We start from the raw sequence: 24314 nt of genomic DNA, 5'->3' as shown, positions 1-24314 counted from the left end.
CCGTGGGCAATTCACCACTCACACTTTGCATTCGCACTTCACCACATCGACGCCATTTTTCCGGGTCGCGTCAGTATTTTCCTTGCAAAATAATTGCACTGCATTTAGTGGCATTTATTCGTGAACTAGGAGACTCAGGTGTTTAAAAAATGGGTGTTGACATTATTCCGATTTCTCCAGGAGATGGTAAGTCTACGAAAGCCATGTATATTCAATGTAAAACAGTGTGAAAATGTATGTGGGTGCGGATCCAACGCGGGATCTATCAAAATTTTCCTTTTTCTCATGACTTGCTGTATATTCAACTCAATTAGTGGGCAATTTATACGTAAACACTTGAGATATTGAAATAAAATTTGTGCAAATATTGCAGAGTATTATCAGAGTGTGATTGAAGAAAAATGTCATTACCTCTCCGCGCATAAGCAATTGTAGTAGCACATCGAAGATATCATATATCAAAAACTTTTTGTACCTCAGCTGGGATCAAAATTTTTATCATCCTTGGAAGTGATAAAGCTTTCCAGCTTTGCGAAATGCTCGAACTCATGACGTGACATTCCATACCCCAAAAATACTTTCGCTTGCCTATATCACATTGACTAGGTTTTCCAAATAAAGTTTTCTACAGATTAGGGGAAGTGGGGCACCTTTTAATATGGGACTGCATTGAAACTGTATTTTTCTCCCGTGTTAAATGAAACTGAGCCATATCATGATGTGATTTAGCTTCTCGATCTGAACAACTAAATTATATCACGATAAGGCTCAATTCCATTTAAAAATAGGAGAAAAATCCCAATTTCTAAATTTCCCCAGTTTCCCCTATAAAGAGCTAGAGTGAACTATTTTTAAAGACAAATACGTATAGGAAAACCTCCTTAACTTAAGGTCCGAGGGTTTCATTTGTTCTACAACTTCTTAAATTAAGTTCTTATTAAGTGCTTAATAAGTAATTAGTATTTTACCTAGGAAAAGAGTTTAAAATTAATAAAAAAAAACATAAAGAAACAGTTGTAAGCCTTCAAATAAGCTTAGTTCTTTTTCGAAAAATTATAACAGTTTTTTAGAACGGTACAGCAAAAGGGTGTTCGTGAAGAGATGGAATGAGTCTTGGGAGCGAGGAAAAGACGCTACAGACTTCGTGTTCTGGGTCTGGTAAGGTGGATAAATTGCGTATCCCAAGACCGTGTAGCAAGTATAACAGTAGCTCTAGTATAGACTCTCGCTTATTCGTGTATTTGAGATCAAAATATCACCTGTAGAAGAATTCTGTATAACAGTATGACAATATCATATGACAAATTTTCGTGCTAAATTTTTGAGTAGACCAACATTAAAGGTCAGTGAGCCTCTAATGGTCATTGTATGGAGCCCTATGGAGTTCTTAGTAACTGATATGAATCGGATTTTCAATTAGTTCTTCCGCATTTACCACTAAAAAAAATGGATTTGTCATATGACATTGTTATACTGTTACAGAATTCCTCTTGGATTATGAAATTGATAGACATTAAAATTAAACTGTTCGAGATCTAACAAGTTTTTTTTTTAGTTTTAGTTTACGAGAGTAAATACTCTGCCACTTAAGATTTATTGGTTTCTAAATCTAAAGATCTTCAGACCGAATTTAGGTGAAGGCAGGAATTTTTTCCGTCTCTTATGACAAAGTCGATTTGAACCGACTATGAACAAATTACTGATATTAACGGCTAAAATTTGTTTGAGCGTATCATAATTAAATCTAAGATTAGATTAAGGTATCGATTTTTTTCTGGTTTGTAATCGTTTGGGATATAATTAGTCTTTTCAAAGATTCCAAGACCTTTCCATCAAATACAAACATGACTCCATTCGGTTGAAAAATGTGCTCTCTATGGCGGTTCTTATTTTTGTTTTCGAGAAATCGTTAATTAGGAATGATTCAGCGTGATTCAGATGAAATGGACGAAATATTATATTAATATTCAAAGATGAATACAGTTGGACCATTTGAAGCATGGGGATATTAGTGGCTCAATAAACAAGGGCGTCGGCACTTGAGCGAATAATATACGGTCACAAAATTGTCTGATTTAGACAAGTTTCACATGTAACAAAAACAGGAGGTCCAGGGATTATGCAAACACAATGTGGATTCCCCGCAATGTGGATGCTTCTTCCATGCTCCTGGAGTTTTTTGGGCAGAGGTGGTGCATTTATATTACGTTATATCGCAGTGAATATGTCTTTTTTCTAGACATTGAAATCTTTGCATGAGGCGGGGCTCGAACTCACAACTGTGAGAGTCGAGTCAGAGATCTCGTCCGCCCAAGAGCCAACGGTCTTGCCGATTGCGCCGCACTGGTAAAATGGGGTAATTTCGAACTATTTTCAATTTGGGACATATGAGATTTTCTCACTTTTTTAGAGATTCAAAAGGAAGAAATCTGTTCGTTTTCTTCTTAAACGTCTTTTTCTTCTATTTTGCGGTGTTTGTTTTTTCTTTGCTCATCTGAAATAGTGAAAAAATCTCAAATATGTTAAATTGTAAATGGTTCCGAATTGCCTCATTTTACCCTATATTGCTGTGTTTCTGTAACTTATTCGACAGAAATCTCCTGAATGTATGCTACTTTGCTGTATGCATAAAACCATTTCGGATGATTTTCTTTGGTCCCGAAAATATGCATAATCCCGGGACGCCTTATAATGCACCGCCTTTGTCTAGTAACTCCGACTGGACGGAAGTACCATCCACATTTAGATTTAGAAAACGACTAAATGGGTATGTCTTCTATATTCGAAAATACCGTTGAATCATTCCTAATAACGATTTTTCAAGGTCAAAGGTTAAAAAGACTCTAGAGAACGTATTTCTTAATCGAATGTGGTCATAATTGGACTCATTGGAAAGGTCTTGGAATTCCTGATAAAACTGAACGGGTTTCAATCAGTTATTAACCGGTTCTGAAAATTAATTCTGCTGTACTTCAAAAGTACAGTATCGAAGTCACGAGTTCGAGCATATCGCAAAGTCTTAGACGATTTGCCAGCCATTTGAGAACGTTTACATTTAGAACTTACAACACAAAAGCAATTGTGCGTTACCATTTAAGTCTCTCCTTTTTACCTGTCTCTAGGAAGTACATTCCCGAAGAATGGCCAAACTGCTGTGGTGCACTACACGGGTACTCTCCAGAATGGCGAGGTGTTTGATTCTTCGCGAACCCGCGGGAAACCCTTCAAGTTCACCGTTGGCCAGGGTGAAGTGATCCGAGGCTGGGATGAGGGTGTACCTCAGATGTCAGTGGGACAACGTGCTAAACTCGTATGTTCTCCTGACTATGCCTACGGCAGTCGTGGACATCCTGGTGTCATTCCACCCAATGCCACACTCACCTTTGACGTCGAACTCATTAGAGTAGAATAAATTTTGGTATCCTCTTGTTCATGAAGCATCTTCCTGGAGGGAGAGGGCTAACCATTTTGTTTTTGGGATGCCCACATCAAAGTAAGATTTAAAAAAAAACAGCTTTTCTCGACAATCCTTCCTCCAAGCACAACACATCTGTAAGAATTTTGTGGAGCCCTCTGGGCGCCTCTTGATTTCAACCACCCATGCAGTTCCGTGTTCAACAGAAAGAAATAACAAAGCAATTTTAGAGGAAATAATCTTCATTTCCAGCCAACTCTGCAATGCCGAGATGTTGAAAATAAAATAATATTGTGTGACAAAAAAAGACCTCTTCAAATAAACCCATAACTTTATTGCAGATGAAGTTTTCTTTTTTTTTCTCTTAACATTTTAAGCGGATTTTGTAACTTTTGACTAGGACTAGAGATTATTACCATTTCTAATATCTTTTGCTGCTTTTTTTTGGAATTGATGGAATTTTTGAAATTTTTTCAACAAAAGAATTCCTCTTAACGCTATTTTTCATATCCCATGAAACCACTTTTAGAAAAAGAAAAGTTCCGGAAAGGCCTGCTCGTAGATTTTCTTCTGATTTCCCATTGTACCCTTGCCCTCATTCTGCGCAATCTGCCTCTCGCTCGCCAAGGACGTAAAGAGATCATTGAGTTTGTTCTGAATGGCATCATGACGCGTCTCTGAGCGCCTTACGAGCTCATCAAAGTTCGTCTCGCGGAAATATTTAGCCACATGGGCTTTTCTCTCTTTGGCCTCCTTCTTAGCCCCTTCAGAAGATTCCGCCAGGAGACGTTTCATCGCCTCAAAGTTGAGCTCAGCCGGCAGGGCACGTCGTTGAACGTCAGGAGAGCTCGTGACACTATCGGCATCATTGTATATTCCCAGGTCGGGATTGCTGGAAGCTCTGGGAGCATCAACCCAGCTAGGTCGATGGGCAAAAGTATCTTCTTGATGAATAGCAAAAGGTTCTCCAGTTTGAACGCGAGAGAACTCAAGGCCGGCCAATTGAAGACACTCAGCTAGTGCCAATTTGTCCATCAACAAATGCGGAGGAGATGTTGTCAATTGATCCAGGGAGAAGGATGGGTCATCGAGAGGTGGAAGCATATGACGAGCCTCCTCTTTGCGCGTCTCAATTATCTATAGGACAAGTATTGAAAAGAAAAATCAATTTTATTCAATGTGAAAAACATTAGCTCTGAAAAATGCGACCAGTTTTAGTGTAATTTTTTCCCTGTTCTCGTATACATTTCACGAGATATCTCCAAAACGACGTAGGTTGCCAATTTAGGGTTTTTGGCTGCCTCTTCGCTACTAAATAGGCTTTCATTTTGTATTAGTATTTTTTGCTAATTCATTATACAATGACAGAAAATAGCTAATAAACCCAAAAGTTTTTACGGCTCGCTAGAAACATATGGGAAACATAGGAAATGTCATGCCCCTGGTGAAAAACGTAAAAGGAAGACCGGGGCAAAATTAGTCAAGGGCAGTATTAGACAGAGCGTTTTCCTTAAAAAAAATATTGACCAAATTAGTAGGGGAGACTGGCAAAAAGTCACAAAACGGATATTTTTTTTTACAAGCTGCTCGAGCGCTTCAAAAATTTCTGATTAGCGCAGTTTTATAGGAAATTTACCGCTCTATAACTTTGTGAAAGTAATATTCCTCTATTTTGTAAGGAAATACGTTTCTCGAGCAATTTCTAAAAGGTAATTTTGTGACTATTCTCAAAAATGCTGGGGCAAATAGTACCAAACATTGCGTATTATCATATTTTGATTCGCTTCATTACGGGCTTCCGTTAATTTGAAAAAAATACCTAGGGGAAGTGCTCTCCCTTCGAACGTTCATGCCTTCGAATAATGTGAATTTTCCTTTAGTTTTCCTAAGAGGCTTACACATTTCTATTAAATATTAGTTGGCTTATCATCAATTGTTGATAATTCCGTGATAATTTAGTGAAAATCTCTTACGAAAAACAAAAGAAATTCACATTATTCGAAAGTATGAACGTTCGAAGGGAGAGCACTTTCCCCTAGAGGACATATTTTCATAGAAAATTTATTCATCTAGGGTAAGTGTACCAAATTTCGACCAGCTTGCAATTTCGGCCACTTTTTTGTTCCTCAAAATTCCATGAATTTTTAGTTTTTGAAAACTCTTTAGAGAATAAACAATGCAAAATAATAGCAAAAAATTTCCATTCTACGATCGAGATGATGTGAAAAAGACTGCAAGAATTCCGGAAGGACACGGAACTATGAGAATCAAGGTGGCCGAAAAGCGCTTTCCTGCTATTTTGGAAAAAAAACACACACAAAAAACTGCAAATCGTTTGACCAATGCAAACAACAAGCGGCGAGACATGATAATGACGTTTCTTTTCGCCGTGAGACATCAGAAATTGTTTCGCTTTTTGTTACTTTTTGCTCTATACCTTTTGTTACTTTTTACCCCAAGTGGCCATTTGTAATAAAAGGATTTCTGGAGAAAAGAACTTTTGTGAAATTCTAAAATAGATAGCGGATTCGTATTCAAAAAATCCAAATTATTTAGAAAATATTCACGAGTGCATCAATTTTGAAAAATAAGTAGGTAATAATTGTTATCTCTGCAAGGAAAATATTTCAATAATAGGGCTAAAAATTTCGATATTTTTTATTTCCTAAATTCCTTGTTCGAATTCAAAGAAACTTACGACATTGAAGAAGGAGTATGGAGGCTATCTATAGAAAAAAATTGAGCCGCTATCTTTTTTACCTTGGAAGATATTGAATTTTGAATTTTTCGATTTGTGACTTTTTGCCCCAGTCTCCCCTATTTATCCCATTTATTCATTTAAATATTTTCACTCTGATTCAAATACGTTTTTCACAGGCGAAGAAAAATGTCACTTGGTGACTAATTCTTCCTCAGACTCCCCTATTTTTTCCTTCTATATATTTTTTTTAAATCTTCCAATAAACCACTTTACCGATTTAGGAATATTGATTACTCTGGGAAAGGCCTTGAAATTCTCTATGAATTATAATAAATCTCATTGTTTACTATTCAAAAACAAAACTTCACTTTCTGTACATCAAAAGTGAAATTTTGAAGTCTTTCGCGGAAGTACTGTATCCATTAATATCATTAAAAAAATATAATAAAAAATTACAAAATAGTTCCGCCTGCCAAACGAAGTTGAATGAATATTAGCATTTTTAGTTAAAAATAAAACAATAATTACATAAAGAAATAATTAATTCTGCATTTAATAATTAAATGGCTTGTCTTCGATCAGCAAGAATTTGCAAACATTTTTAAGATTTCCGTTTATTATTTTTTTACTTTTAGTATTTCGATCAATAACTGGACGGAACGACTTTTCTATTGAGCCTTTTTATCTGATACGGTTAAGAAATGCATTTAGTAGACTGAAGTTTCAGTAAATGAAGAAAATGTGATAAGACCAAAAAATTGAAAAAAAAGATCTTGCTTTTTGTAAAAGGAAGATTTTTGAATATAATTTCCCGATATATATTTTTTTATAGTGTTCAGATCTCAGACTAGTTCGATAGCTTCAAAACCTGAGGAAAAATTAGCTAAGGTATTTTAAGTAAATTATCAAACCCTTCAATCACCTTATCCAAGTAATAAATAAAAATAAATGGCTAATCCAATTTCAAACTGTTATAATTATTTTAAAATTTGACCTTCAAAAGAGTTAAAGATGCTTAAAATACTTTCAAGGGGCGACTCATTCCACTGATAAATGTTTCATATGTTTCTAGCATACGAAACGTAAAAATGAAAATAATTTCATCTGGAATTATAAACTTAAATTCAATATCCAATAGAAAAATTGTTTATCTACAAACACAAATATTTCTCGATGAAAATTTGATGATAGTTGCAATATTTGGTAAGAAATGTTGAATTCTATCCACTTGATTAAAATATTGTTTTAAAAATGCCTTAAATCTTAACCCTTTAACGACGAGACATTTTTTACAAACCGAAAATCAACAATAAAACTGAAACTGGTGAACATAATCAATGATAAATCTTACATCTAACCTCGGAAAGTCCAACAGAGTCTGATTCGGTGTATTTCTTACCTCTACGAGCGATAGCAACAAAAATAGCCCAAAAATTTAAATCAATTTTCTAACAATACCAACCAATAATAATTTTCAGTCTAACTTTATGTAAACCAGTTACACTTTGAGGTTATGTCATTTGAGAGGCAAATGGTGGGTTTGGATATTTCTAAAGTTATCAATGGAAAATATATGTATATAAAAATATTGATAAATAACAAAAAATAATCTGTTTTTCGATAATTTATAATTTAGGTTTAAAAATTGCAAATTACAAAAAATTAAAAGGTGAGAAATCGTCCAGATATACTGCCGGAACGAGTCTTCGTTGTTAATTGTTTAATTTTATGGAAAATCTTTACATGATATACATAAAATCGTCAAAATATATGGTGATAAGGCACGACAACATCTAAAAAACGCTACTGGGAGACCCAAGGTATCGACTCAGAGGATCGATAACAGCATTATAAATATCTCTGATAGTGACCCTATGATGTCTGCTACAAAAATTCACAGTCAGTTGGTTGCTGAAGGGACACAGGTCCTTACTGTTATAAAAATGGAGAGATAATGTTCGGAGTGTTTGGGTTGCTCGCAATGACTAGTCTAATCTGGATAAAATTTTGTAGTTTTACTTATTTACCATGTTTCAAGTAAATCTACAACCTTTTATTCAGATTGGTCTTTGCTTACCAATGGAATATTGCGAGCAACCCAAACATTCTTACCATTTTCTCTCAGTATGGGCTTGTTTTTGTAACAGTAGTGACCTGTGTCCATTCAGCAACCAACCGTCTTTTAATTTTTGAAGCAGACATCATTGGGTGACTATCAGAGATATTTATATTGCTGTTATCGATCCTCTGAGTCGATACCCTAGGTCTCCCAGTAGCGTTTTTAGATCTGGTTGTGGCTCATCACAACAACTTTTGATGTTTTTATATATATTCTGACGTGATTTTCTTTAAATTAATGAATTGACGACGAATATTCATTCCGGCAATACCTCTGAACGATTTTCCTCCTTTTAACTCCTTATAAATTGCCATTTTAACCAAAATTATGAATTATCAAAAAATAGATTATTTCTTGTTATTTATAATAACTTTTATACACATGTATTTACCATAAACAACTTTAGAAATGTCCAAACCCATCATTGGCCTCTCAAATGACATAAAATCAAAATATAGCCGGTCAATTTTAAGTTAGTTGCATGTTTTTGACCATTTTGAGTAACTTTTCAAATGAGTTTTGACGCATGAAAAATGCACCGCTTTTGGAAAACAATTATTTTTTATATGAAGTAAAATTAAATATGTTTTTCTAAATACATAAATAAGATATATGGGTTACATACAACCAATTTGCAAAAAGAAAAATTTTAAAAAGTAATTTTTTCTATTATTTTTTGCACCTGGTTTCCCGAACATACAAGAGGCAAAAACTTTTGACACCTGCTGTACAAATGAGTAATCCTTTGGGTTTTCCGGGTAATAAAATATTGCGAAGATCTTTTTCGAATGATCGAAACCGGGTTTTCAGAATTCGCGTAACCTTCATAATCAATTGTCAATGGTTTCTTGGTATGAGTCACCCCTTGAGTAATTTCCCTGTTTACTTTTTGGACTCGGTTGATAAACATGGGTTTGTCACTCACCTTCTCACAGTACTCCATCAGTGTGTTGACTCCTGTGCATCTCGCCAGGAGAGCCAGCAGTGCTATGGCAATGGAGTGAAGATTCGCCCGGTGGGATGCACTCAAGCCATCGGTATCTGTGGCACTGACCTGAATGCCCAGAATGAAGAGGAGGAAGTCCTGCATTGTGTCCCCACATGCTGTTTCCACCACGAGCAGAGCTGCAGCATTGTAGGCTGCAGCCAGTGAATCCAGACGTTCATCCAGCGACAGAGCATCCACAAGAGCCCTCATCACATTCCCGCCGTACTTGTGCATGAAGAGAATGTCCGCCCGGGATGGAGACTCCAGCGACAGGGCTGTGTATGTTCGTGCTGTGACAACATGGAGCACTGCCTGATTCTGATGTCTGTCCAGGAGGGCCTGGAGGATCTGCATAACGATGATACGGGTGGCGGCATGAGTTGATCGTGCCATACGGAGAAGTGGCTGCAGGAAGGACACCGGAAAGGCCTTCTCGTATGACACTGTGCGATACTGCATGCCCACTTTTAGCAAACTCTTCAGCAGAATGTTCTGGAGCATCTGGTCGGCATGGCTCTTCTTGGAGAGATCGGGAACGGTATTCATGATGAAGAGCATTATCTCGATTTTCTGATAATCAGGATGGTGATTGGCAAATTCACCGAGAGCATTGATCAGGGCTTCTTGGTAGTGAGCCTCTTCGGGTGGTGGATCTTCACTGGTTCCTACACTTGTGCGCAAATGTGTCAGGAGATTGTTAATGATGTCCAATGCTGACGGTCCGACGCTTTCTCCTGCAGCTATCGCTATAATCTTGGACAGGACAACAGCCAGGGATGTCCTGGTTTTCGGAGAGGACAGTAAATTGGTGTCTAGATGCTGCATCAAAATCTCGACGACGGTGTACGAGTACTGAGGCTGTATGGACAGCATTACGATCCGGAATGTATGAATGGCAAATTGATTGGGAACCCAGAGCTCATGCCGATCCAAATGAGTCAACAGGGGCTTCAGGACGCTCCTGATGTGCGCAAAGGAGGCCCTACTAACCAATTCTCTGAGTACAGACTCTGCCAATTCGGGAGGAGACGAGGGCGTTGCCTCCTCAATGGACCTCAGAGGTCCGGATTGCATATTAAACAGCAAGGAAGGGACAATCTTCTCCATATGCTGCTTCTCCCAGATATTCTCTACCAAATCATCCGACACAGTTTTCCGGATGACACCCTGCAATCCCTTAATTCCGGCCATTCTAATGCTATCCCGCAGCTCAATGTTATCATGATTCCCATGACACATGGAGGAAAACTTTGAGATGAAAAAATCATACCGACGATGGTACGAAGGAGTATCCTCTTCAATGTTCGCAAAACGGACAAACTACAGAAAAATTTCAAAATTCCTAAACAGCCCCAAGGCATCGAGTAAACTGTCAGAAAACTTACTGAATTTGTGGCCATTATTTGAAGATTAGCATTGGAATCTTCCAAGAGCTTCTGCACCATCTTCAGGAAAGACTCGACAAAGAGATTTAACGTTTGGACATGACATGCCATCAGCAGAAGATCCATTGCCTCCATAGCAATTTCCACAAGCCTGAAAATTCTTCCTGTTTTCACAATTCCCAAACCCCAAGGACCCTAAGAAAAAAAATAACTACTCACTTGTATCGTTTCCTGTGGATATCTTTGGTGGCCTTCTGATACAGATAGTCCCCAATTCGATCGAGTTTCTCCGGAGAGCTCAAGGAATAGAAGGTGAGCTTTTCCATGTTTGACTTCACAAGTCCATCCTCCGGGTTTACAGGGAAAATATTGTCTACAAGGCGCTTATACCGGGGGCGTAGCGCCGAACAACATCCGCAGCAACCTGGGAAATCAATTCAATAAATTAATATTTTATTCATGAACAATATCGTTAAAGTTTCCTGAAAGTACCTAGCATGGTATTAGCTGCAAAGGCTGCAAATATTTACTCAGTAAAAGATTAATACACTTTTCCTGGGATTTTTCTTGGGATGTGAAAGTGCCACCCCCCAGATACTGATTGTGACAGCCACAAAAAAAAAACACTTTTCACAAACGATTTTACTGATAAAGGGAGTATTTTTCACATGGATTGGAATGAAAGGTAATTACATTACAACTTTAGAAGTTTTTCCTCAGCAATTACTTCCTCAATTATATTCGAATAACGCTAGAAAAAAGGGACAAAACAATCACAAAATGAATGACTTTTGAAGAGGAATGAACAACCCGGTAGGACTAGCAATCAATACGAATTTGGCCATAATGTGTACTGTGTACTGGTGCTCATTATAGTACTGCTTAGTAGTTTAACTATTCTACTCATTATCAAATGTGATTAATATTATTATAAAATTCATTAATGAATAATTCCATATAAGAAGGTATGTACTGTTCGATTACCACTAGCGGCAATAATTTTTCTGCTAAAAATACTTTCTTTTTTTTAAATTAAGAATAAAGAAAAACTACTACTGTAGACTCCTCTCTCAAATTCGGGCATATGGGACTGAAATGTCAGCCGAATTGCCGAATTAGACAGAAATTCGGGCGACAAACTTTTTGAAATGCAACGATTTTTTATTCATGTTCATATAGATATTGAGTTTGCACACTCATATATAACGTAAATTGCATGAAAATCCCTCAATAATGCAAAATCACATCAAAACTAAGAGAAACCATGCCAAATTTGAGCATATTTGATTCATTTGATAATCATAATCAAACTTCAAAAATGACAACAAACTTTTTTCAAATGTAACCGTTGCCCGAATTAAAAAGTAGCCCGATCTTAAAAGAGTCGAATTTGCGAGACTCTACTGTACAGTAGACTCACGTTAATTCGGCTCTTTTAACAAATCGTAGAACCTTAACTAAAAGTGTCATGGAAGGACCAAGTGGCAGCCGCTGACATTTATCGAATTTTACATAATATTTTGATATTTTTACTTATATTTTAACATTCGGAACTTTAGTCAATTCTTTTCTGATGCCTGAATCAGAAATTTCATCTCCTTGGGTACTGTATCTAAAGATTTTCAACCATTCGATGTTTTCATCTTTATCAGAATCATGGAGTAAGGGAAAGTGGTATGCCTTTGTATGCGGCATTCTTTGAATGTTTAAATTTTTCTTTTATTTTTCAAAGCAAAAATTCTACTTTATGAACAGTAGTTAGTACTATTAACTATTTTCTATTAACTTCGCTTAACAAAATGGATTTTTAGCTTTGGGAAATAAGAAAAAAATTGAAGCATTTAAAGGCTGCCGCATTCAAAGGCATGTCACTTTCCCCCATAATTCTTCTCAATCATTTGCAAAAACACTTTCAATTTGTTTTTTTAAGGCTTTTATACTCTAACAATCAAGAAAATTACATCTGCAGAACGTCAAACTTCCATATAAACTGCATACAGCATCTGCCACTTGGTCTTCCGAATGCAGTTTTTTGTTTTGCAATATATTTACATTAATATTTAATTTTTATTAAAAATGTTATAACGCAAAAATTGCCAGATAAATTCTGCACGCATTCAATCAGGCCTCCAGGCGAAATGATATATTCTTCACTATAAAAAATTAAATTGAAAACTAAATTGGCAGCGGCTGCTACTAGAGTCCTTCCAAGTGTTAAGATCGGGCTACTTTTTAATTCGGACAGCAGTTAAATTTGAAAAAAGTTTGTTTACATTTTTTAAGTTTGATTATGATTACCAAATTAAGCAAATTGATTATGATATAAATTTTATTTTTTTAAATCCTTCGAATTTGGAAGACTACTTCTACAGTGTCCCCTTCGTAATCCGGATGATTGGGAGACAATATGACAGATGTCCGCTTGGTAATCCGGATGGATTTTTTGAATTTATTCAACGTCTCGAAATATAATACAAGTTTTTTTTTTGTAGAATTAGTATTAAAATTTTAAAGAAGCTTAAAAACACATACAGTAGACTCTCCTCTCAATTGAGCATTTGGGGCAAAATGTCATCTGGTTTATCGATAGAGTTGGGCGTCAAAGCCTTTGTAAATTCCATAAAGAGCGCTGAATTATAAAGAATCACGATAAAATAGGAAGAACTACAGCGAATTTGAGCAAATTAGCTTCATAATTACATGTGAAAATTGTCAACAAAATTTTTTGCCCGATTGAGAAAGAGCCGATTGAGCGAGAGTCTACTGTTAATTAGAGAATTCTATGCTATTATACTTCGTTTATTAAACAAAAACGTCACAGGAGAATTCATTTTCATTGCTGAATACTCGTGCATACATAACTTCAAAAAGATTTTAAATGTAACCGTCAATAACTCGTCCGGATTACGGCGATCTGGATTAGAGAGCGGGCACTGTACTTCTCTACTGTACATATTTCACTTCTTATACAATGAGTTTGTTGAGTTAACATTTTCTGTAAGATGTTTCTGAATTTCTATTCTTTCTATCTTTTATTTTTACTTATTTTAAATTATTTTTTCGTTTTTTAGCAATAAAAATCCATAATTTATTTTGATTAAAAAAATAGATATTATATGTATTATTCGTATGTATTCTGTATTGATTACGTTGGGTCCGCCGGGAACAAAGTTTCTATGATTTTCCGCGAGATGGCTCTAGCACTGCTGTCACGCCAAGTGACGGCTTTGCTCTAACAAGCAAATTTTTTTTTACGAAGGTGGAGGTTTATGTGCGAAAAAATCTTCTTAAATCTAAGTTAAAAGTGTGAAAAAGTGATTAAAGAATATTCTAAAGGAGCCTCTGAGGACACATGGAGACGACAAATCGTACAAATCAGCTTCATGGTACGAATAACACGGACCTTTTTAGCCTAGAGCTGAGCAGTAGCAGCGACGATGAAGATCAAGAAGACTTTGAAAAGTGAGTCCGCCTTATTTGTTTACCCAATTTCACAGTAAATTTCACGGCAGAAGAATTACCTTGGGTCTTTAGAAGTGTTCTAAAATTGTTTAGAAATTATTTCTAGTGGTTTTTCGGGTGGCAAAAAGGCAGAGAGTATGAGAAAATAAACAGTTGAAAAAAATTGTTTTTCTTTGCAGAGATTCTCCAGTCGAGAGTGAAAACCCTACAAATGGTCCAAAAAAGTGTCAAGAGTGCGGATTATCCTTTGATCTGTATCAAACCCTACAACTCCACATTCTCAATGTCCATCGAATAGATCGGGCAGCCTTCAATAGTAGCGAGGAGGAGTATGTCGAAGAGAGCGACAATGTCCCCAGCATGGACGCAGATCAGCCACTCAATGTCGTAGGATGCGATCCGGACGAGGTGCCTGACCCTAAACCATTCAAATGCAAACAATGCACCAAATGCTTCATGATTGCTAAACATCTTGAGATGCATATGCAGGTAAGGATGCATAATTCTTTTTCTTGGAAATAACCATTCTCAGTCATTTCTATCGCTATGGGCAAATGGATCTTTACCGGTTTCAACAAACTCTCAAGGAATTTAGTTAACAAGTTTGTGGCCAGGAAATCATTTAAGTCGGGGACATTTTATATCTTTCAAGAGATTTAAGATTTTTTCTGGCATTTATTTCGCAGACAAATAACAAAAATTTAATAAGAAAGATTCATTGAAGCGTCAAGAGCTTATGCTAAAATTAGATTATTTTTTCCTAATACAAGAAAAATGCCTCCCCCAAGTTCCGGGAAAGAGGTCACCTCCTGAGTCGATGAACAGTGGCGTTGCTAGGCTTAATGTCCCTCCCTCAAACACAAAAAAAATTAAATGAACTAGTAAATGGAGCATACCAAAACAAATTCCTTATATAGCATTATTCACAAGTAAATAAATTAATTCGTGTGAAATAATTTAGTTGCATCCTATTCCGTGATTGGCTACAGCTTCTGAGCTTTTTAAGCTTTAGCCAATCAGAGAACGCGATGGGATTAAAAAAATTTACTGAATTATTTTGATAATTTATTTGTAGGATAAATATTTTTCTGAGTAAAAATTGCATTTTTGACAGAATTTTGACGTTTTTACTCACAACACTCCAGGCAATTTCCTCAAAAAAAAAATGTATTTTTGAAGGAAATTGTTCCCAGTATGTAGACGCCTTAAAACAGTCAAAGCTGTCAGTAAATAATTCAAAATGGCCAGTAAAAATCAATTTTCCTTTTGCACAAATTATTTCAATATTTTTATGTATACCTGTAATTTTTGATTTGTTTTATTTATATACTAAACGAATTTAAGTTTTACTGATCATTTTGATAAAAGTGATGCAAATTTTAAATATTTGTAAAATACGTTTATAATAACGAAATATGAATTATCATTTAGGATCGACAATTTATTATGCTGTCAACAATAATTTTGCGGTGCAAAAGCTCTCAAAATTTCAGTGATAGAATAATCCAAAAAAAATCACTTTTATAATTTTAAGAAGGCGAAAAGCCTATATTTTCCAGAATAAACTAAAATTGATAATTTTTTTCCATTGAGGGCGTTGTTTTCTCCCGTGAGTTCAATTTTTAATTTCCACTGTATTTGTAAAATTCGACCAAATTTTGTCAAAATCTCACAAGAGTTTTCCAGAGCTTTCACATTTTCTATCTGAAATTTTTAATTTTTTATTATATAATTTTATATGACGCATGTTTTTTGGTAAAACTTTAATTTTGAATTGTGTATTAGGGGTAATTTAGCCCTACAAGGTCTTCAAATTCTCTCGTTTTACTTTCTGTTTAGAAATTAATAGTATTTAGGAACAGGGTAAATGAGTTTAGCTTTTAATTTAAAATCCATGTAATACGCTTTTCAGACTAGAGGCTTATGCACTGGACAGGCTAGATAAACCTAGGTCATAAATAATCAGTTTTAGATGGCAAAAGGATAAAACAATGAAAAAGTACTCTCGAATGTAAAGTCTTGTATCTCTTCGTAGTTTACCTTTTTCTCTTTTACAATCTGATACAGTAAAAAAAATCTCGAAATTCCAGAATAAACATAATTCCGAATTACCCAATTTTACCCTGGATCAGTTAAGCCATATGAATAAATCTTAGATCTGGGGTGGAATAATAACTTTTCGATATTATCGAATCGATAGTATTGGCAAATCTATAGTCAAGTGTGCTAATCCGGGCGCTTCGGTATCTGGATCGTTTATGACTAATCCACTTAAAATAATATTTTTATTTTACTGCTCGAACTTTACGGAGAGAGCAGTATACAGTGGCGGCCAAAATAATAGAATCACTTTGCAAAGCTTATATTTTTTTAACTTTTGTATTTTTTCCCAATTTGTTGATATAATTCTGAAGTAGAAATCTTCAAATTATTAGAATCGTAGAATAAGGGTTGTTTTGGCCGCCAGAGGTCTCTATTTTACACAGAATACGTCAATAGTGAAATTCAGTTCGTCCAAAAGAATTTTAAAACTGTCATTTATGGTTTCTAAATATGGGTTTATTTAAACTTATTCGATTTATAGACAACATTTTTTAATTTAAATGAAAGTGGTCCTATCGTGTTTTTCATACCAAATTTTACTACAGTAGAGACTCCTAAATTCGAACGCTCGGGGGGTATTTTTGACATTTCTCACCTCCCAAATTCGAACGATTTTTTCAAAACTAACGAAATTTGTGTGAGATTAAATTGTACTTTGAATCAAATTCCCGTACTTTCTCGCAAGTCTTAGTGGTAACATACTTCCTTTTTATTTTACACAACCATAATGTATGTAAACATTCAGGAAGAAGCACATAAATATGATTTTCATTCACCAAGAATACGAACTTTCTAACATAACCTCACAATTGACATTTTGAATCCAAACGGCGTTCGAATTTGAGAGATTCAGATTTGAGAGACTCTACTGTATTGATCTATTCTGTGAAAAATAGAGACCTCTAGCGGCCAAAACAATACTTATTTGACGTAAGGTAATTATTGAATATTTCTATATCAAAATTATTTCAACGAATTGGATTAAACAAAAACGCTAAAGGTCAAATAGTGGTCTTTGCAGAGCTGATTCTATTATTTTGCCCGCCACTGTATATAATCCCTCGATTTTGAGGGGGGGGGGGGGTCGTGTTTTGGTAGAATTTTGGAAATCTGAAGATTCGAGTTTTTTTTTGGCGTCACGCTGTTTGTCCGTCTGTCCGTCCGGCTGTCTCCAGTTCTAGAGGCCAAACGGTTAGAGATAGCGACTTGGGAGCTAAGGGGGACCCCCCATAAGTCTACTCAAGAATCGTTAACATGCCCCTCATTTTCCCCCCACTCCTCCCCTTCCCCTCCAAGACCATGTGTTTTTGGGATTGCCCGAAAACGCGTCGTGAGTTTTTTTTATTTTTTGGATATGTTTTAGAGATAACCCAGGCGGGCATTTCGTCCTTAAACGAAAATACCGTTGAATCATTCCTAATATCGGTTTTTCAAGGTCAAAGGTTAAAAAAGACACTAGAGAGCGCATTTTTCAACAGAATGGTATCGTGTTTGGGCTCATTGAAAAGGTCTTGGAATTTCCTATAAAACTGACCCGATTCTAATCGGTTCTGAATCGGTAATGAACAGATTCATAGCCGATAAATAATTTTTATCTCAAAATCAATTCTATTACTTTTAAAACTTTTCTGGGGATCTTTTGAGCAATGAATAGGTTCAAATCGTTTAAAAAACAGGTAAATTTTGCGAAACTACTTTCGAGGTATAGCATCTAAATCTCGAGTTCGAGCATCTCGCAAAGCCTGGGACGGTTTGCCACCCCTTTATTTCCGTAAACAGTGAATAATTCTATGTATTTAGAAGAAGTAAAAAAGAATTTCATCAGTCCAAAAACAAGCGTTTAAGTAGCACTCTTCGGAAAACGATCCAGTTACCCCACCTTACTATATATCTGCTAGATTAAGCGAATGTCGACTTTTTACGCATTATTGGATCAATTATTGAGATATTCTTAAAAGAATTTGACTGCTGATAAATATCTAAATTATCTACAAAAAGTTAGGCTATCGTTTAATTTTTTCACAATCGACAGTCGATACTATCGAAAATAAGATATAATGTCACCCTTGACGTCCGTGTAAGATAAATTAGAACGTCCGAAAATCTAATTTAACTCTGGTTCTCACTAATTTTTTAAATGGAAAAATTGTAAATTTTACCTAGAATTATTCAAGTAAAACTTAAAGACACTTCAATGTTCTTTCTAAAATAAATTTTAAAATAAGGATAAATCAGGAAACCTTCAAAATTTAGTTGCGAAGGAGATTGATAGAAGCAACGTTAAGGATATTCTTGATGATTTTGCTGATTTGTTGTTAGGTGCATGAGCTGAAACAGAAAACAGAGGCAGCTTATAGAGGCGCCGCGGCTGCGATGCGTGGCAGCGTGCATGAATGTCGGTTTTGTCATGCGCCTCAGCGCAGTGTTTCGGGGCTGAGGGCGCACGAGAGACGCCACTTAAGGGTGGACAAAGAAACTGATAAACTCAAAATTCCGCCCAAGAAGAGACGGGGTCGCTCGAATCGTCCCCAAGCCACAAAATCTCCTGAGATTCGTGTTCACGATGACGATGAGAATGAGGATAAGGAATCTGACGAATGGAGCAATGAGGACTAAAAGGCTAATGCGAATGTGAAGGATGGAGGACTCACATGCGTCTACATTTAAAGATTCTCAACAAAAGAACACCATTTATACATGTTAAGTATCGTAAGAGGAAAAAAAAAGCTTACATCCGGGCGCAGTGCATCGTTGAGCGGCTGAATCCAGAAATTCCGGCAACTCGATGGGTTCAAAGCAACATTTTATCATTGAAGACATTTTCTTTTTCTAAAAAACTTCTTTTTCTCTTATCACTTTTCACTTTAGAGACACAAATCACAAAACTGTTTTTTTTTATAAGGTGAAATACTGATTTATTTTTAAAGATTTTTTTCTTAAGTAGTTCACTACAAAATTGTAATTTAAATTATTTTTAAGTGTGCCTCTGAAGGGAGGGGATTTTTAAGAGAGAAGAAGATGCACGTTATTATTGGTAGAATGTGTGGAAAATTAAATTCTGGAACTTATTTTTTTTTTATTTTAGAACAATGTGATTGCGAGAAAAATTAAACTTTTAGGAGGAAATATAGAGAGTATAAGAATTATCATTAAAATAGTGAAAAAAGTATAAAAAATGAAGTTTGAGGAAAATAAAAAAAATAGCAAAGAATAAATAATTGATGTTTTTATTTGGCTGCCGGAAAATTTTGTGTTCGGGTCTCCGGTTTCTTTTTTGTTTTTCTGCTAACGAAAAGGTAAGTTAAAAGTTTGGCAAAAGTTTCGCCAAACGATTGACCTTTTGACAAAAATAACGGCTGTCCTGAATTAAGATGGTATAATAATGAACTCTGAGATTTTTTAGAACACTGTGAGAGAAATCCGAAAAAGTTAAAATAACATTCCTGAAATGTTAATTTTACCCTGCAGTATTGATCCAAAATCGGTGTAAATATTACCCTTTTCAGGTGTATTAGGGGTTAAAGTTACCCTTTTTCATGTTATTTTTACCTTTAAAAATGTGTAAAATTAACATTAAAAAATTTTGATATATTTTTACACCTAAAAAGTGTTAAATTTCTGAGGAAAAATGTTAATCGAACCCCCTTGTTTTCTCAGTAAAGGAACACTGAGAAAAAAAGGGAGTGCGATTAACTTTTTTTCCTCGTAACTTTAACAATTTTTAGGTGTAAAAATACATCAACATTTTTTAATGTCAATTTTACACCTTTTTAAGGGTAAAGTTAACATGAAAAAGAGTTACTTTAACCCCTAATTCACCTAAAAAGGGTAATATTAACATTTCCGGAATGTTATTTTAACTTTTTCGGATTTCTCTCGGTGAATGGAAACGATCAAGCTCCACAGTACTTAAAAAACTTACAAAGCTTTTAGAGCAGTGCTTCAAGATCTTCCCCATTAATCTTTAAGTTAATAATATAAATTAGGACTAAAAAAAAAGTAATTAAAAAACTAGTCCGTTAAAAAGGATAAAAAAGTCAATATTTTGCAGATCAATTTTATTCATATTTTAAAGTTTACCAGTTTCCGATCGCCAAAATATTATTAGTGGAAAGGTCTTGAATTTTCTTTCTCAAGATTGCAAGCGTATTTGTGATCTGATTAATAATACTGGAAACTTTAATAATTTTCAAGAGGGTTATCCTAATTACAAAGGCGAAAGAGGTTATATTTTTTATTGCTTAAAAATATAGATAAAATATCTAAGAATAAATAATAAAAATTTCAGAAGTCAATTCGAAGCATTTCTGAAGATATAAGACATGAAAGCAAAGGACCGTCGAGCAGGTTTACAAAAGCTCATTTTAACCATTTTGTTAAATTGGCGGGAAAGATATTGAAAAAAGTTATTGACCGAATATGCTTATTCTCTTCGGAATTAAATTCTTACACTGAGAAAAAAAAGAGGGTGCGATTAACTTTTTTTCCTCATAACTTTAACACTTTTTGGGTGTAAAAATATATCAACATTTTTTAATGTTAATTTTACACCTTTTGAGGGTAAAATCAACATGAAAAAAGGGTAACTTTAACCCCTAATACACCTAAAAGGGGTAATATTTACACCGATTTCGGATCAATACTGCAGGGTAAAATTAACATTTCCGGAATGTTATTTTAACTTTTTCGGATTTCTCTCAGTGTATCTATTTGAACAAAAGTATTGTTGTAATCCTATTTTTCTATCTTCTGTAGTATGTTAAGGTCAAAATTTTTTCCCAAAAATTAATGGTTTTTTAAAAAAAAAGCGCTGAAAACAGTTTCGATCAAGGGGTAAATAAGTGGCTTTTAGAGTGAACCGTGAGCGGCGATCGGCAAAATTGTACCGATTTGGAGCTAAAATTTGACAGATCAACACAATTTGACCAGAAATCGACAGATCTTAACCAATTCAGTCCATTCAGTCAATGTACTAGAAATACTTCACTGAGAGAAATCCGAAAAAGTTAAAATAGCATTCCGGAAATGTTAATTTTACCCTGCAGTATTGATCCTAAATCGGTGTAAATATTACCCTTTTTTGGTGTATTAGGGGTTAAAGTTACCCTTTTTCATGTTATTTTTACCCTTAAAAAGGTGTAAAATTAACATTAAAAAATGTTGATATATTTTTACACCTAAAAAGCGTCAAAGTTATGAAGAAAAAAACTTAATCGCACCCCCGTTTTTTTCTCAGTGATTGAGATAGAATTATCATATTTTGGAATTAGATTCATACAGATTAATAGGTGATTCTTTTTGAAAAGAAGAAATTTTTATCTATTATGGAAGCGCGGGGAGCTGTTCTCAAAGACACGTATTAACGGTCACTGAATTTAAATTCTGTACATTAAATCATTACAAACTCTGTTGATTTAGATAGAGTAACTATTCAAGAAAACAAATTGGCAATCAGAATACAAATCAGGAAAGAGGAAAAAGGCCAATTTTAATAAATTCGACGGGATGTCGTATTTTTGTCCGCCATTTTGAGCAAAAATTTTTCATGACTCGTGAAGCGAGAAAAGAACAACAAAATGTATTTCCATCTCTGTCGGGCTATTTTTTCCAAGTAACTGAAGGACTAAAGTAACTAAAAAGTCATACCCGACAGCAATTTGAGTATCAGTTACCCAGGAATAAATCATCTAAAATCACTCAATTTGCGTATGATGTATAATACCATGGTAAGGAATGGATTAATTTAATTTATTAGTAGAAATCGGCAGATCAGCACAATTTTTACAAAAGATCCGCAGATCGGCACTCGAATGAACCGTGAGCGACAGTTATCGACCCCTTCAATGAAGAAGTTTTCACATTTCTAAAAGGTTAGCGCCCTATTTATTAAAGTTTTTTTCAATAAATAATTCAATTCAATAAATAATTTAATGTACTTCTAAGAAAACTTTTAGAACACAACAAATATAATTGAAAAACGACTTTATAACGTAATTTCAAATTGAAGTTTAGAAAAACTAACAGTTTGCTTTAAATTCCTTATTAATTTTCTCGATTTTGATAATTTTATATACAAATGAAAAATCTTTTCAAGTACTAAAACTTATCTAAATATTTAAGAAATTATTATATTTCTTAATTATTTTTTTTAATAACATGTTAACAATAAAAGAATAATTTAAAAGATGTAATTTATTTTGAAAATTGATATTTACAATAATTTTAACTAGGGTAACTTGTCTAAAGCGAGACAGTTTGGGAAGTTGGACAAAGTAATGTGGAATGTGAGACACCTCCTTAAAAACTTGATAATAAATCAATTAAATATTTCAATTTTCGATAAAAAGATTATTAAACCTAATTTTGTGATATTTGAGAAGTTAAAAATGCAAAAGTCGTTATTAAACAATAAAAGAGTGACTTGCAAGAAGAATTTTAAAAAAATGTATTGCATGCGTGATATTCATATAACACAGTAGTTGTCATTTTCCCTGTTTTTTATGGAAGATGTTAAGAAAAAAATTTTATTAGGGTAAAATGAGGTAATTTGGAACTATTTACAACTTGGGACACTTGAGATTTTCTCACTGTTTCAGATGAACAAAGAGAAAACAAAGACTGCAAAATAGAAGAAAGAGACCTTTAAGAAGAAAAGGAACAGATTTCTTCCTTTTAAATCTCTACAACAGTGCGAAAATCTCAAATGTTCCAAATTGTAAATGGTTCCAAATTGCCTCATTTTATCCTATTTCAAGATTTCCAAATTTTATTAAAAAAAATATATTTTTATTTAAAATTTTTCGAAGAAAAAAAATCTGAGTTTTTTCAGTGAATATCAGGGACGGTAAAAGACAAAAATGACTTACGTCTTGTTCCTCTTTTTAATTATAGCTAAGATTTTTACAAGTCAAGTCTATCAAACATTGGCTATAAACTATATAGGTTCTTCAATGGATATTATGAATTATTTTAGGTTGAAATAATTAAGTAGGGGAAGGTGGGGCTATTTTGAACTGTTGGACTACGATATACGATTATTTCGCATGTTTCCAAAGAAGCTGGGCAATTATTTACTTTAGTTCCACAATTGTTCTTTAGAGCTAAATTACATTACGTTACGGCCTAGTTTAGTTTAGAAATATATTAAAAAATCGTCTATCAACGTTAGCTCAAAATAGAAACATCTCCCGAAATTGGATAGAGAGAACCGCCCAATTAGCCTGTTTAAAACTGCCCCCATGTACTTTCAAATCTTTAAACAAGATTTTCAAAGCTTTCTTAGATATCTTATATGTATAATTTATCTTATAAAGCATAGTATAAGCTAATTAATTTTATTCGTTGTTCTAAAATTTGGATTACCAAATAAAATAAAAATAATTATTAAAAAATAAATGAAAAGAAAAACTTTTACTGCATATAATAAACAAAGTAATCGCCGAGTACAAAATTATTGAATGTTCTTACGTAGAACATTGTAGTTCAAATTGATAAACCCTTCAAAAGGATGACGGCAAATTTCTCTCTCCTATGTTTTCTTTTTTCACTTTCACCCTCAGCAAATTCCAATGGACAAAAATCAATTACACGAGGCAATTTTCACAACACATTCGTCACTTGGTGGGAAAACAATTGCACTGCTAAAATTAAAGAAGGAGAAAAGTGTGATTGGTTTTATTTAGGATTACACAGTCAGTGGTTTGAATTATCAAAAAGGAATTTGACAGACTGCGCGCGAAAAAGTTTGTCCACGAGGCTCTAAGTTCTGGAGAATGCTGCTCAATGGGCAAAAGCTGCCTCGTTCAATGAACACGGAAGAGAGGCATCTTTTTCGGAAGAACCTGCGCACTTACTTTCTGGGTCAATGCTAATGCTATTCCTTCGTCATATCGTGTCGTAGCAGGAGCGATGACTTCCGCCCACATCCCGTGTGTCCACCAGGCCAAGAAAACTTTCTGAACTAAAAACTGATGAAAATGTTGCACGTGAGCCAATGCAAGTTTCTAGGTCACTTGACTGCTTAATTCGATTAGAATTAGAAGAAATTTAACCCTTTCACTAAGCGACGTATCAGATACACTCGTAGAAAAAATTAGTTCGTACAAGCTCATATGCAGTTATTAGAACTATAAAATATAGTA

The 24314-nt window shown here is 34.6% G+C and overlaps 3 protein-coding genes across 5 annotated transcripts; 2 read left to right on the top strand and 1 right to left on the bottom strand.

Moving 5' to 3' along the window:
* Window positions 1-15: 15 nt before the first annotated feature.
* LOC129802919 (peptidyl-prolyl cis-trans isomerase Fkbp12) lies at window positions 16-3755 on the top strand. Its single transcript, XM_055849134.1, has 2 exons — window positions 16-186; window positions 3123-3755. Exons 1-2 carry the CDS (start codon window positions 150-152, stop codon window positions 3410-3412), a joined length of 327 nt encoding a protein of 108 aa, XP_055705109.1. The 5' UTR covers window positions 16-149; the 3' UTR covers window positions 3413-3755.
* On the bottom strand, window positions 3729-23932 carry LOC129802913 (protein EFR3 homolog cmp44E). 3 transcript variants are annotated; one of them, XM_055849124.1, is made up of 6 exons: window positions 23641-23932; window positions 18906-19121; window positions 10828-11032; window positions 10609-10759; window positions 9161-10543; window positions 3729-4552 (listed from the first exon to the last, which is right to left on the bottom strand). In XM_055849124.1, exons 2-6 carry the CDS (start codon window positions 18991-18993, stop codon window positions 3941-3943), a joined length of 2439 nt encoding a protein of 812 aa, XP_055705099.1. In that variant the 5' UTR covers window positions 18994-19121; window positions 23641-23932; the 3' UTR covers window positions 3729-3940. The 3 variants fall into 3 exon arrangements, with proteins under 3 accessions (XP_055705099.1, XP_055705098.1, XP_055705097.1); XM_055849123.1 differs by lacking the exons at window positions 18906-19121; window positions 23641-23932 and adding exons at window positions 11101-11124; window positions 11302-11441; XM_055849122.1 differs by lacking the exons at window positions 18906-19121; window positions 23641-23932 and adding an exon at window positions 11101-11442.
* Window positions 13799-19391, top strand: LOC129802915 (zinc finger protein 136-like). The gene is made up of 3 exons (XM_055849131.1): window positions 13799-14070; window positions 14250-14559; window positions 18493-19391. The coding sequence occupies exons 1-3, from the start codon at window positions 13961-13963 to the stop codon at window positions 18787-18789; spliced, it is 717 nt and encodes a 238-aa protein (XP_055705106.1). The 5' UTR covers window positions 13799-13960; the 3' UTR covers window positions 18790-19391.
* Window positions 23933-24314: the final 382 nt, after the last annotated feature.

Source organism: Phlebotomus papatasi, chromosome 2 (assembly GCF_024763615.1).
Source record: "Phlebotomus papatasi isolate M1 chromosome 2, Ppap_2.1, whole genome shotgun sequence".
Taxonomy (NCBI): Eukaryota; Metazoa; Arthropoda; class Insecta; order Diptera; family Psychodidae; genus Phlebotomus; species Phlebotomus papatasi.
The sequence above is the reverse complement of the archived record's forward strand: the minus strand, read 5'-3'. Positions and strand labels throughout refer to the sequence as shown.